The 12,857-nt window shown below is 39.7% G+C and overlaps 1 protein-coding gene across 1 annotated transcript in view; it reads left to right on the plus strand.

Moving 5' to 3' along the window:
* The window catches only part of rgs3a (regulator of G protein signaling 3a), a 177,932-nt gene that overhangs the window by 23,225 nt on the left and 141,850 nt on the right, over positions 1–12,857 (plus strand). The window contains 2 exon segments of the mRNA XM_059358232.1: positions 4,209–4,269; positions 8,351–8,438. Coding sequence (XP_059214215.1) covers positions 4,209–4,269; positions 8,351–8,438 — 149 coding nt within the window.

A 12,857-nucleotide genomic window follows, 5' to 3' on the forward strand; every position in this document is an offset into this window, starting at 1 on the left:
TTATTATGTTGATAAGTTTCCAAGTGCAGCTTGCCCAAGTGCTTGATTTATTTAAAGCAGTGGGCACTGTGCCCTTCTTATGGCAGTAGGTATAAATTAACTACAAGATTTAAGAGGTAGATTTTTTACATGCCCCCTTTTCTTGTGCAGAATGGCTCAGAACTGAGGTTATAGTGTATATAGATGTATTTAGCAGGCTTTGTTCACTTACTTCAAATCCACACAGAGCCATTTCACGTATAACCGCAGATTCTCCAGATGCTCTGCCAAGGAAGGACAATATTGTACTCCTTTATGATAAACCGGGGCTGCATCTGTTCAGCACTAGCAGTCTGTCAGCTCACATGAACAGCAGTGATTGGACCAACACCACATCGACAGTTTTGTGGTAGAGTCGTTGAGGAAAAGACCTTGAGATCAAAACCTGTTGAATAAGTCCAATCTCAAGCACCCAAGGAGAGCACATCCATAGTAATGCTCACATCGATGCACATGAAAGGACTGTTCTGGACCCTGTGCTGAATTGAGAATGATTTATCCTTGTCTCATTTCTAAACTCTGCCACCACACCACACACATCACATCACACCAGCAAAGGGAGTGACAGAAAATAAAAGCTGGAATACAGTGTTTATCTTGGAACCTGCAGGAACTTAAATAACCCTAAGTGGCAGCTATGAGACGGAAGCGCCACGTTCACTTATCTAATAGTTAGGTGCAGACCAGATGCTGCTAGGTTTTTTCTATGTCGACAAAATTTGAATGAAATGCCATTGAGGTTGAGGAAGTTATAAAACACTTAATCTCTATAAACAGATCTGTAGGCATCGGAGCAAGGTTTTGATATCAGAAGCGTTGTGCTTTCCATTTGAAGTAAGAGTAGTATTGACCTATAACGTTTGAGCGGGCTTTGGTTGAAACCAAGTAAACAGTCTGTGTGGACAGCAAAAGAGGCAGAATGTGCTGGCTAAAATGCAATCTTGGAACCCCTCTGCTATTGTCTGATGACAATTTAGCTTATTGAAAAATGTATTGGCACTCATATGCAGATTTCAGTTCACAAAGATTAGTCCAAATGTCACTGAGCCGAAAACACCTACAAAAAGAATCAGTAAATTGTTCATTGGACTGTAAACAATAGTCATGCTTCCATCAACAAATTTCTGTGTGCATTTTAAAGATTTGTAAAAGAAAAGCTTGATGGAAACACCAAAATTTGATAAACTTTTTGGGGTGGTCCGTACCGTAGTGGGTTACACAGGCGCCCCATGTATAGAGGCTACAGTCCTCGCTGCGGTGGAGCCGGGTTCGAATCCGGCCTGAGCTCCCTTTGCCGCATGTCCTCCCCTCTGTCACCCCCTTTCTATCTGTCTCTCTCTTTCAATAAAGCATGTAAAATGCCAAAAAAAATAATCTTTAAATAAAAAATTTGATAAACTTTCAAAAATGCACATAAAGGTTTTTATGCTAGTCTGAGGTGGTTTTCTTTCTGTTCTGACGTAGAGAACATGTAACTCACATGACTGATGAGCTGTTTTTGTCTGACTAGCAACCTCTTTTTTTGTTGTTTATTGACGGTTTATTGACGGCTTAGCCTCCAGTAATACATTACACTGCCATCTTCTGATGAAAATTAGTATTTGTAGCTTTGTTTTTTTGCTCTAAATCAGTTGATGGAAACGTCCCTAACTGCTTTTGCTTTGATGCGACATATCAAATTTTGCTAAAAAAATTTGATTTGACTTTAATGGAAACAGGCCTTTTGACTGGCAAACAGAAGAGGAAGTCTTGCCCATGGACTACGTTATCTGGATATCTGCTGGCTGCCGTGAAACCCCAGAAATCTTGGTCATTGCCCCCAGAAGCTAAATCGTCGTCAGACTGATAGTCGAGATTGTGAAACACTAGGCTGTGCAAAGTTGCTGCATATTACAGAGCTCAGGCAATTTGCATGACTGCATAAACTGTCGAAGCAGCTCATGAAAATCCATGTCCAAAATTTAAAAAAAGACCCTACAACCTACAGCAAATATGGAAGCAACACAACCAGCAATCGTACCCTGTGGTCTCTGCAGGGGTGATCTTTACCCCTATGTGTTCCCCCATAAGCAATTTTAAATTATATCCAGCCGGGAATGTTATGAAAATGTGCTTATTCGACTCTCTCCCTCCGCTGTACTGCTGTGTAGAAGTTGTAGGCAGCAGTGCCTCTTCAGCAAATCCTCTTAAACACCACAGAACATTGGCCAAGGTGCTGCTGTAGCCAAACGAGGGGCATCTCCAGCAGTGTTAATCAAAACAGCCACTAGTATTGCTTATGTTAGGAGTTTAGGAGTAATGGCTGATGAAAGGAGCAGCCCTTAACTCAGAAGAACATTAGGTATCATGATGTCATTTTCTGTTTTTCCCCAACTCAATTTTCTCTCATTTTATCTACACAAGATCCACATTATTCCAAACAAAACTTGTGTGGACCCTTGCCAGCTTCACAGAAGTGTTTATCCATAGCTGCGGAAGGCTTAAGGCTCCACAGAGTTTGTTCAGAATTTAACCATGCAAATTGGAAAAGAAACAGATAACTATACAGAGTTGTGTTTGTAACAAACAATGCTTTGGATAAGCTGATGACATTTTGTGTTTATTTTATTATTATTTGCGTAAAAATAACTAAAAAGGAGATTGAACAATTGCTAGTGCTGCTGGAATATAGATCATAGGCAGAAAATACAACATATTTATGAAGCTTTTTGTGAAATATTTGGGCAACCATTGTACAGGTTTGGTACAGCTATGCATGGTGGCCAGCAGGGGGAGACTCCACTAATTGCAATAAAAAACTGACCTTTTCTTTTCACGTGTTTTATCACCTCAGTTAAACATGTTTTAATGACTTTATGGCCTCAATCACTAGTTTCACGTCTTCTTCAACACAGCATGTTAATGTTTTATAAATTATAGTTCCATTTACAGTAAAATAGACAATAAAGCAGGCTATGCTTTAGGATGGGGCTACCTTGTGATTGACAGGTCACTACCACAGTGAATTTATCTTAAAACTTTGACCCTTTCACAGTGTGTTTTCGGTTCATGAAAGTTAATTGTTTAGTTGGACTAAAAGGCACTCTAAAGAGAATACACCTTGCTAGCGTTAGCTAGTTACTCCTCTGCTTCAAACTCTCTTCCAAATATCGTCAATTCTGGCTCCAAAAAATCCAAGATGGTGACCAAAAATGCCAGACTTGAAGCTTCACAAATGTAACTCAACACACCAATGGGTGGCGTTATGGTGGATACATCCACTTCTTTTATACAGCCTATGTTTTTGAATAAATACCTGAAAAACGACTGACATCAGCCTTAGCTGAACTTTGTGTTTACTGTTAATTATTCAGTGTTAGCATGCTGTCATGCTAATATAAAATGGTTATCATGCTTTACATTGTCCCTGCGTAAAATTAACCACTTGGCCTGCATACAGCATCACTGAACTTAGCACATAGCTTGGAATTCTGATAACAACAGTCTTTTATAAAACTCAATATTTACCTGACAACATTATGTCAATGCAGCTGAGCTCTTTCGGTCACTGGCTCATTCTACTGAGTGGAGCCGAGAAACGTTTCCAGTGTTCATTTGTGCTGACGGCCAGTTTGCCCTCAAAACAGAATCAGCAGCTGCATTCGTCCTGTCCAGCTGGGAGGTTGTCGAGAACTGTTTTTCTCATCTATGCATAATTAACCATCCCCACCCCCTCCACCATTACCACACAGACTCCCATAACTCTGATAATATATTTGTCCAATGTCCGTATGTTGACACATTCATGGAAAATATCACATTTTTACTGCTTTAAACTTTTTTATTATTGTTTTGTTTATCTTCATTATGTTTTACTATGCCTCTTAACAACCAAATCACACTCAAGGGATCATATATTCTTGTAATAAATAACTCTGTAATTGTGATATAGGACGAGATAATGTTTGACAAAATCTGACGCTGAGATGAAATACACCATAAAAACTTCACATTGATTTGTTTATATTTGTAGTTAGGTCTAAGGGATTTAACACTTTTGAAGGATAAAAAACACATTTCAGATGTCAGACCTGAGTTAGATGACACATTGGCTTTACTTTGGGGTATTAATTGATTTTTCTATCCTACTTATTTATTCTGTCTGTGTCTCTCTCTCTCTGTATCAACAGGATGAGTGTGCTGCTGGGCTGCATGAGCTTTGGTGTGCGCTCCCTTATGGACCCAGACAAGGTAAGTTTAAACACAGAGATTACAGGTATAAAGACATTCTGTACACAGTGTACTTAGCTCCCTATTCAACTTTCACTCCTACTGTCTGTGTGTGTATGTGTGTCCATCCATTAGACCATGAATCTAAGAGTTTAGTTCAGTGCGAATGAATTCCAGTGACCTCAATAGGACACTTTGGGGTTACGAGTGTTACAGCACAGCAGTGTTGCCTCCAGTCACTGGGGTAAAACACAGTTTGAGTCACTCTCCCAACTGAAATGTTATGGGTCACACACATGCATTCCTGATTATCAGATTCACTGAACCTCAAGTGTTTGTTTTGTTGAATTAAGGTTAGACTTAAAAAAAAACAAAAAAAACAATGTAAGTGCAAAAGTGCAGAATGTTCATGTAGTAATTTATGTGCTCATTTTTTAACGAATCATCACAGACTGTAAATCTTTTTGAATCTTTGCATACTGACTCTTTTTTGGCCATAACATAAAAATGTAGTGCATCTTATATGAAAGTGTTATCTTTGGAGACTCTGATATCACAGGTGCTGCAATGACAACAACACCCAGCTTTGTTGATTTCTACCACAAAACAACAAAGCCCAACGTCGATTCCTTTTGTCAGCCTGTGTTTGAGCTGTCAAACCCAGCACATCCTGTTCTCATCACACATACTGTATGTTTCCTTACTGTTACTCTTGCCTCTGTGCTTTGCTAGCCGGTGTGAGCACTGAATGTTCTCGCAGATGCTAAAAGAAGAGTATAAGTATACAGGTATTTTAGGGGGCTGCGCGCATCTTTAGTTCTGCAGGTATTTAGTCAAGTATTGGAAAAAGTGACATTATGGCCTGATGGTGGCACTGGACTAAAATTAGAGGTGTCCGCCTTAGTTTCTCCCTTTCCAAGCGTGTAGAAAAACTACAGTGGCAGTTGGGTAACATAGAAGCGCAAAAGAACTTCTCTAGAGCAAGTGTTTTGGTTTGTCCTTTCTTGGCTACTGTAGAAACATGACAGTGCAAGATGCCACTATTGTAGATATGCATGGTTCATTCTAAGCCAATGAAAACAGTGATTCTCTGTCAGGTACAGATACTAATGAAAACATATGCTATTGTGTATTTAACATACCTGACATTATGAATATCATTTCTTTTCTGCTAATAGATCCCCTAAACCCTACAAACTGCCCCATTAAAAGGGTATTTCATAATTTTTCTACTTGAACCCTGTTTCCCATATTTTTGTGTCTAAGTGACCAATGGGAAAAAACGATTTTTGATATTGGTCCAGTATTGATCGCTGCAGCTGTAAAACAAGCTACAATGTAACTGTGAATGTACGTCCGCAATTGCTTGTTTTTGCCAGTCAGATTGTCATAAGGTGTCTGAAAACATTAAGGAAAGATGGAGAAGTTTCTGTTATCTTTCAATGCTTTCTGGCTTACTGATGACAACGCAATTAACACAGTAACTTCAGCTAATAACATTAGCTTATCTCTGCTCTGTCTGCAGCAAGTCTCTGCACCCTTGGCACAGCAGTTTTCTTCAATAAGTGCTTTGATATAGGGTTTCTTCTCCTATTTGGCTGGCAGTAATCATCCCAGGCAAAGGGGTCATTATGGTTGTAGCACTCTCCTAAGACTGCACAAATTAAAATATTTGTTATCTCCATGAGACAAAAAACATGGGCAAATTGGGTCCAGGTTAGAAAAATCCCCCTGAAAGGTATCATGAAAGTGATTACAATTAATCCTGAGTTGGATATGAACATCTTTACAAAATTTAATGGAAATCCATCCAGCAGTTGTCGAGATATTCTGGTCAGTCTGGAACAAAGTGAAGCACAGAGTGATGGACCCGCCCACACACCTATACCTACATCATATTATAGAAGAACACAGCCTCAGTCTTTGTTCCCAAACTGTCCCAGGTGATAGCAGATGAATGTGAGGTCCAAGAGTTCAGCGTTGCTCTTTGGCTTAGAATAGGTTTCCCTCCACTGTACAGTTTATCCCGAATGCATTTCTTAGCTTTTTCCCTTCACAATTGAATTATTCAACTCTAATTTATAACTGTTTTCCTCTGCTTTTGCATATATGCATCTTTTCTCCCTGCAGTATACCACATATTCACATTTAAAAAAGAAAGCCCACGTGTTAGTGGTTAGTGCAGCAACCACTGCAAATGTCTGGTATGTAATGCCTCACCATTTAATCATTTATGCATGTTATTACATCATTTTGCATTCATTTGTGTGTATTTTAAGATCACATTTTTGATTAAGAGAGAGGAAATCTGCATGCTCGTTGTGGTTACAGCGCAGTTGACAAAAAAACCTCTCCAGTTGTCTGTTTCTCTCCTTGTTGGATCAGTTTATTGCACTCATCAGCCCTTTACCGACGGAGTATTCTGCCCCAATGCACCCTGTAATTATGGCTTTTTGTAAAGTAGAAAATATGAGTGACATCACCATTTGAAACACTTGATATCCTAGGGTTCAAATCATTGCAGAAAAAGAAACCACCTACAGTAAAAGTACAGTTAAAATCCTTCTGTTTTTGGCCCTTTTGTTAAGGGAAAAACAACTGTTTTTCTTGTGTTTAAAAACCATCAATATTTGCCTTTTAATTTTGACGACTTGACCCAAGCTTTAAGCCTTTCTTCTTGTTTTTTTCTCTGGTTGACTGAGAAGTTGGCATGCAGCTCTTAATTTGGTGCTTAGAAATAAAGTGAGGAAAACAAGCAGAAACAAAGCTGCAAATTGTTTTCTCTTACATTCACCACACTAAGTGTTTTTTTGTAGTTTCAGTTAACATCCACATCAGTAAATGAAACAAGCAACGGAAAATAATTCTACTTTAGTCAGGCTTATGGTTTCCTTCCTCTAACATTTATACCAATGAATATTTAATTGGCTTAATATGCTAATAAGGAAGATTTAGCTTTGAGTCACAGGGAGTTATGTCTCTTATCCCACAACCACATCCGTTAGTTTTTTTTAGTTTTTTTTTTCATTTAGCCCTTCTTTCAAACCCATCTCCTTCTGTTTGCCTCCACTGTGTTCTTGTTTTATTTTAGAAGCATTATAAGTGTAAGCTGTTATTTTTGTTACCTGCTTTTCTTAGCTGTCACTTCTTGTCATTTGTTTGCACCCTTTTGCCACTTTGTGCTTTTTATTTCTCTCTAGTCTCCCGCTTTCCCTTTTCATCCGTCTCCTGCCTTACTAACAGCTCTCTTTGCCCCACTCTTCCTCCCTTTGTCACATGTACAGGGTAATATTAAACGATGGCGTAAATCCATCCCTGACTTTCAGGACATATGCCCTCCCCTCCCCCATCTTCTATACAAGTCCCTCGTCTGTCCTCCCCCCTTGTCCCACAGCCCGCAGAAATCTGTCCACTCAGATAAGATGCTTTTAAAACGGAGATTATTGTCACTGTCCATGGCATCACATTATTCAGTACAAAAGAGGAGGCTGACAGTGTGTGCGTGTGTGTGTGTGTGTGCGCTCTAATAATTGTGTGACAGGATAAAATAACGGCAGAGCTTACAACAATGTTGTCATGTCCCTGTTTGCAAAACTGCACCCACATCTCCAGGACTACAAATCAGACCCCCTCTGACTTTATGTAACACATATACAGTAATAGTTTCAAACACATAACACACATGTGCATGCACACACACATCCTCACAAGTTACACACACACACACACACACACACACACACACACACACACCATCTGGCTCACCGGGCAGAAGTGCAGAAGTGGGGGCATCAGCTGCTGGAATAAGCTAAAGCATTGTGAGTTGTGAATGTGTGTGTGTTCAGTGTTTGCAGCCCTGGAGGTAGCAAGCAAATTGAATCAGTGTGTGTGTGTGTGTGTGTGTGTGTGTGTTTGTGTGTGTTTGCGTCATTGTGTGTGTGGGTGTGTGTTTCTCTACAACATGTTTATGCCCACATAGAGAATTCATTTTAAATTTAGTTCTCATTAAGTTGAATCCCCCAAGCTTGAAGTCAGGCAAACACGTGTATGCGCTTGACACAAACATACACACACACGGCTGTTCTTTGTGTGTGTGCTACAGGAAGTTCAAGGATGGTACTACCTACTTGGGGAAGAGCTGGGGAGGAAGAAACATCTTAAAGTGCCCACTCAAAATAACAACCCCACTGGTAAGTTAACTTTGTCATTATCAATTAATGAAGTTGGAACGCTGACTTTTAACTACATTCTGTTTATTGTAATGAATATGGAAATATGTAAAATATATAGAAAGTTTGCATTGAATGCCTTGTCAGATTACTAGGCCTTTTTGCTTTTTATTTGGTCAGATATTTTCTCATTCAAATCAGAAAAAAATTATTTCTATAAGCCATATTTTTAAAGAAAAAGTTCTTTGTTACCTGCAACCAGCTGCTCTATAGCTCGCTCTTTCAGTTGTCCTGACTTTTTCACGGCCAAGTTTTCATCCTAGGAAGTTAAAATGTGGCATTGAGGTCACGTTTTTTGTATGGTTGTGTTTGAACGCATGACCATGTGGATGCATGAGCATAGTCACAGCTTTTGCAAATTTTCCTGAGTTAAATACTGACGCATGCAGCATTTTGGCATATTTCTGTGCATGAAAAAGTGTTTATATTCTCCAAATGAAAGTATTGAGAAAAATACTCTGGTATCATACTAGCACTGATGTCACAGAGTTTGTCAGCCCTGTTGAAGTTACGCAGACATGTGAAAAACAGGATGACTAAAAAATAAAAAATGTCATTCTACAAAAGAATTCGATAAAAAATTCCGTGGTTTGTGAGGTTTAAACAAATCTAAAAAAGGCAACTGTAACAACACAAGTCAACTTAAGTACTGTGTACATGCCATATACATATGCTCACATGTTTGTGTGTACCAGGCTGGTGGCTCTAAGTCTTTATCAGTCTTTGGGTCAGGAGGTGGGGCGGCCGTAGATGCTAGGGATTAAGAGAAGGAAAGAGAGAGAGGCATTGGGAGAGCGAATGAGGGAAAGACAGAGAGTGGGAGGGAGGGAGGGGTCTGGTCGAAACTCTGACGCGTCACAGTTGCCAGAGAGAGAGAGAGAGAGGGAGAGAGAGAGAGAGACAGAGCTCTCCCATACCGTTCGCTGCTGGAGTGGATCTCCCCTCACACACAGACTCACACCCACCCAACTCACACACACACACACACACATCCTCACGCACACACAGACACATTTGTTTGGAAATCTATTTTTTCTTCTCTCTACCTTCGAGTGCTCCTTCTCTTCCTACTTATGTTTGCTCTCACTCGTAGTTTCACGTTGGTGGTGGTGGTGTGTGTGTGTTGGAGTTATGCTACTCTGTGCCAGCCATAAGGGCAGCCTAAACTAGGTGAGTACTATGATTGTGTTATCATACTTGACTGTACTCTCTGCAGATGAGTATATGTTGAAAGTTGCATGTTGCTTTGTGAAGATGCAAATCTGCAACGTGATTTGTTTTCTTTCGAGAATGCGGTTTTAATCTGTGACTCTTTTTTTGTCTGTTGCACTCCTTTCCCCCCTTTATTGCACTTTTATTCCCTCTTATCTTCTTCCATCATTAGATTTATCTTCTTTTCTCTATGACTATTGCTGATATTAATTTTCATGTCTTTGCAATTCTGTGCGTGCGCTGCTAAGCTGTCAAATTGCATCTAATTTTCTCCTGCTGAGCTAAATTGGTCACAATTGCTTTCCATGGAAGACCCCATAAGGAGCTTAGCTTACCCATTCAGTAGACCTACTCTTTTTGTACACACATATGCACAACATTAGAAATCAGCACACAGAGACACACTTTTTTCCCCCCTCCACAAGCCCGAAACCTCCCTATTTCCAGTCCCGCCGACTTTCCTTTGCTTATTCACAGAGTTTCATTCTGGGTTAAGAGAATGACGATGATATCCTGAGACGTTAGCTAACCCATCCCAATTTACACCGCTTGGCTGAACTAGGCTAATCTGCCTCATGCAACTTTAAAATTAGTTTTATGCTTCTGTGGATGGAAATGGGACAGAGGTATCAGCCAGCAGGAAACCATTACACTGCTCGCATGAGGGGATCCTGACTCATACTCAAGAGTTACATCGTCAAGTACGTCTTTTAGCCGTGCACTGGCAGGCTTAAAGGTGTTTAACTGCAACACAAGTGTAGTAATTGTGGTCACAGTTGCAGAAAAGTGCAATAAAGGAAGTTTTAAGCTCCTTAATTCAATAAGATGTCATGGCAGAAAAGTAAAACAAGGTGTAGCGTGCTGTAGCGACTGTTTTAATAGATGTAGAGTGTTTTCATCTTTCCCAGTGGAAATACTGCCCCACTACTGTCTCATCTGATCCATGTGTTTGTGTGTTTGTGTGTGTGTGGGAGGTGCATACTCATGCATGCACTTGTGTGTTGCCAGCTGGCAGAATGTAGGGCATGGAGCCACTGCTGCACCATGACATGCACTAACATGGAATTGACCGAAATCCCATTCATTACAATAGCGCTCTGTGTGAGTCCATCCTCTTTCTCTCTCTGGATGTCTCTCTCTGTCTTGCTATTTGTCTCAGTCCCTTTATGTTTGGTGTGTCTCTTTCACACTGATTGTTCATGACTGTGAATATCCTTGAGTCTTTTCTCTGTCATTTCCATTTCACACTTCCACCTCTAACCTGTAGTTTTTATTTTTATTCACTCCCCTCTCTGACATTTTCTCAGACATCGCTGTTTCTCAGTCACTCTGGCATCTTTTTTTTATTTGTCTGTTAGTCCTCAGTCCATCTCTTATGTAACCTTAACTGTGGCAGCATGCAAAATGGCTCTCACTAAACAAATCATTTGATGACTACCAGCCTATTAAAGTCCATGGTTTTCAATATACTATATGTGGTATATCATTAAGGGGAATTCTGCATTTCTGGAGTGAGTAGGAGCATAATGGCAACTTGGCAGGCTCATCATGTTCTTGTAATGCTTTGGATTCAAAGATAATTCGTAATTTTTGCTACTTGTCATCATGCCTCTTCCTAAACTATCTCTAACTACTCTCAAGCAATAGTGCCTTAGCAGAAAACGCATCCCTCACTGTACTTTAAAATATAATGACTTCATGCTGAGTTGAAAGCTGAGTTTAAGTTTTAAATATTTTTTTATTAATATTAATCTCATTTGTAACTCTCTAAACAGATGTCTTTTTTTTTTTTTATAAATTCAAAGTCTGTTGGCAACAGGCAAGATTTTGGTATCTGAAGAATTGTGGTTCCCATTTGTAGTCCAAGTAGAATTGACCAATGCCATTTAAGCAGGCTTTTGTTGCATGCAGGTAAACAGTCCATGTCAAGAGCAAAAGATCTGGGACGCATTGGCCAAAATGCATTCTCAGAACCTGCTTTTGTGATGATCTGCATTCATATATCAAGCCTAAACTTGCTACTTGTGAAACAAGACGTCGTCTCTCTACTCCTACTGATTGACCCCAGAGGCTAAATCTTTGTCAGACTGAAGGCTGATGTGTACTGAGGTTGTCTGATTTGTTACAAAAATGTTAAAAATGTTTTTACAAAAAAGTACCATAAACTATTCACTATCAGGCAGTTTTTCTATTTTTTATGTCAAACTTCTGGTCTCATTGGCTGCTCAGGAGGAGTTGCTCGGTATGAGTTGAAGTTGGTTGTGTGTTTTTTGGTTGGTTTGTTTGTGTATACTGTTTTTGTGCAGTGCTTCGGGGAATTGTGGTATATACTGATTTGGCAGAACCACAGAGTTCTGGGTGCACGAGGTGCAGCCTGCACTCTATCACAAGGCAGGCAACACAGTAGAAGCTGGACAAGGGTGAGAGAGCCAAATCTAATGACATTAACCCAAAAATGATTACCAAAAACATGTTGCAGATGGAAATTATGTAAAGATTTTCACTTATCCAGAATAATAAGTACATTATATAAATGGTTATCAGGTTCTTCATGTGAGAAAACATTACCCAAGTGTTAAGTTTAAGCAAGTAAATGGTCAGGTTTAGGATTCGGCAGTTTTGTTCACAATTAGATAAGATAAACATCAGCTAAAACTTCAAGCATCACTCACAGACACTCATCATGTCAATGAGTTCAGATTGAGTCAGTGGAGTTAGAAATAACTAAAAAGTTCCCACCTCCAACAAAAAACTACAGTATTCATTTATAGTCAGTCTTTATGTAATTATGTTTGCAATGGGATTTAATCACAACTATTAGAATAACTCCTCTGACACGAAGAAAGTCAATGAATGTCAGCAACTACATTTCTATAATTCTAAAATGCCATATCCAGCTTGAACAAAACATCATCTGTTGAAACAAGTCTTTTATTGGTCTGCCAGATAAATCCATGTTGATATGCATAGACTCTGGCTGGAGGTGCAGTATTTAGATCAGTGTGACTAAGCCCTCACTCAGAGACCTGTGCTAGTTCAGAGCCAGGTCAGTGCTGAGCCAAAACCCCTGGGGGCTGAATAATGTTGGACAGGGAAGCTAACAACACATCTGCACATGATGTAGCATCATCCTGACCTAATGGTTGGCTAGCACAGTCAGTACTCAGA

This window comes from Centropristis striata, chromosome 19, assembly GCF_030273125.1.
Source record: "Centropristis striata isolate RG_2023a ecotype Rhode Island chromosome 19, C.striata_1.0, whole genome shotgun sequence".
Taxonomy (NCBI): domain Eukaryota; kingdom Metazoa; phylum Chordata; class Actinopteri; order Perciformes; family Serranidae; genus Centropristis; species Centropristis striata.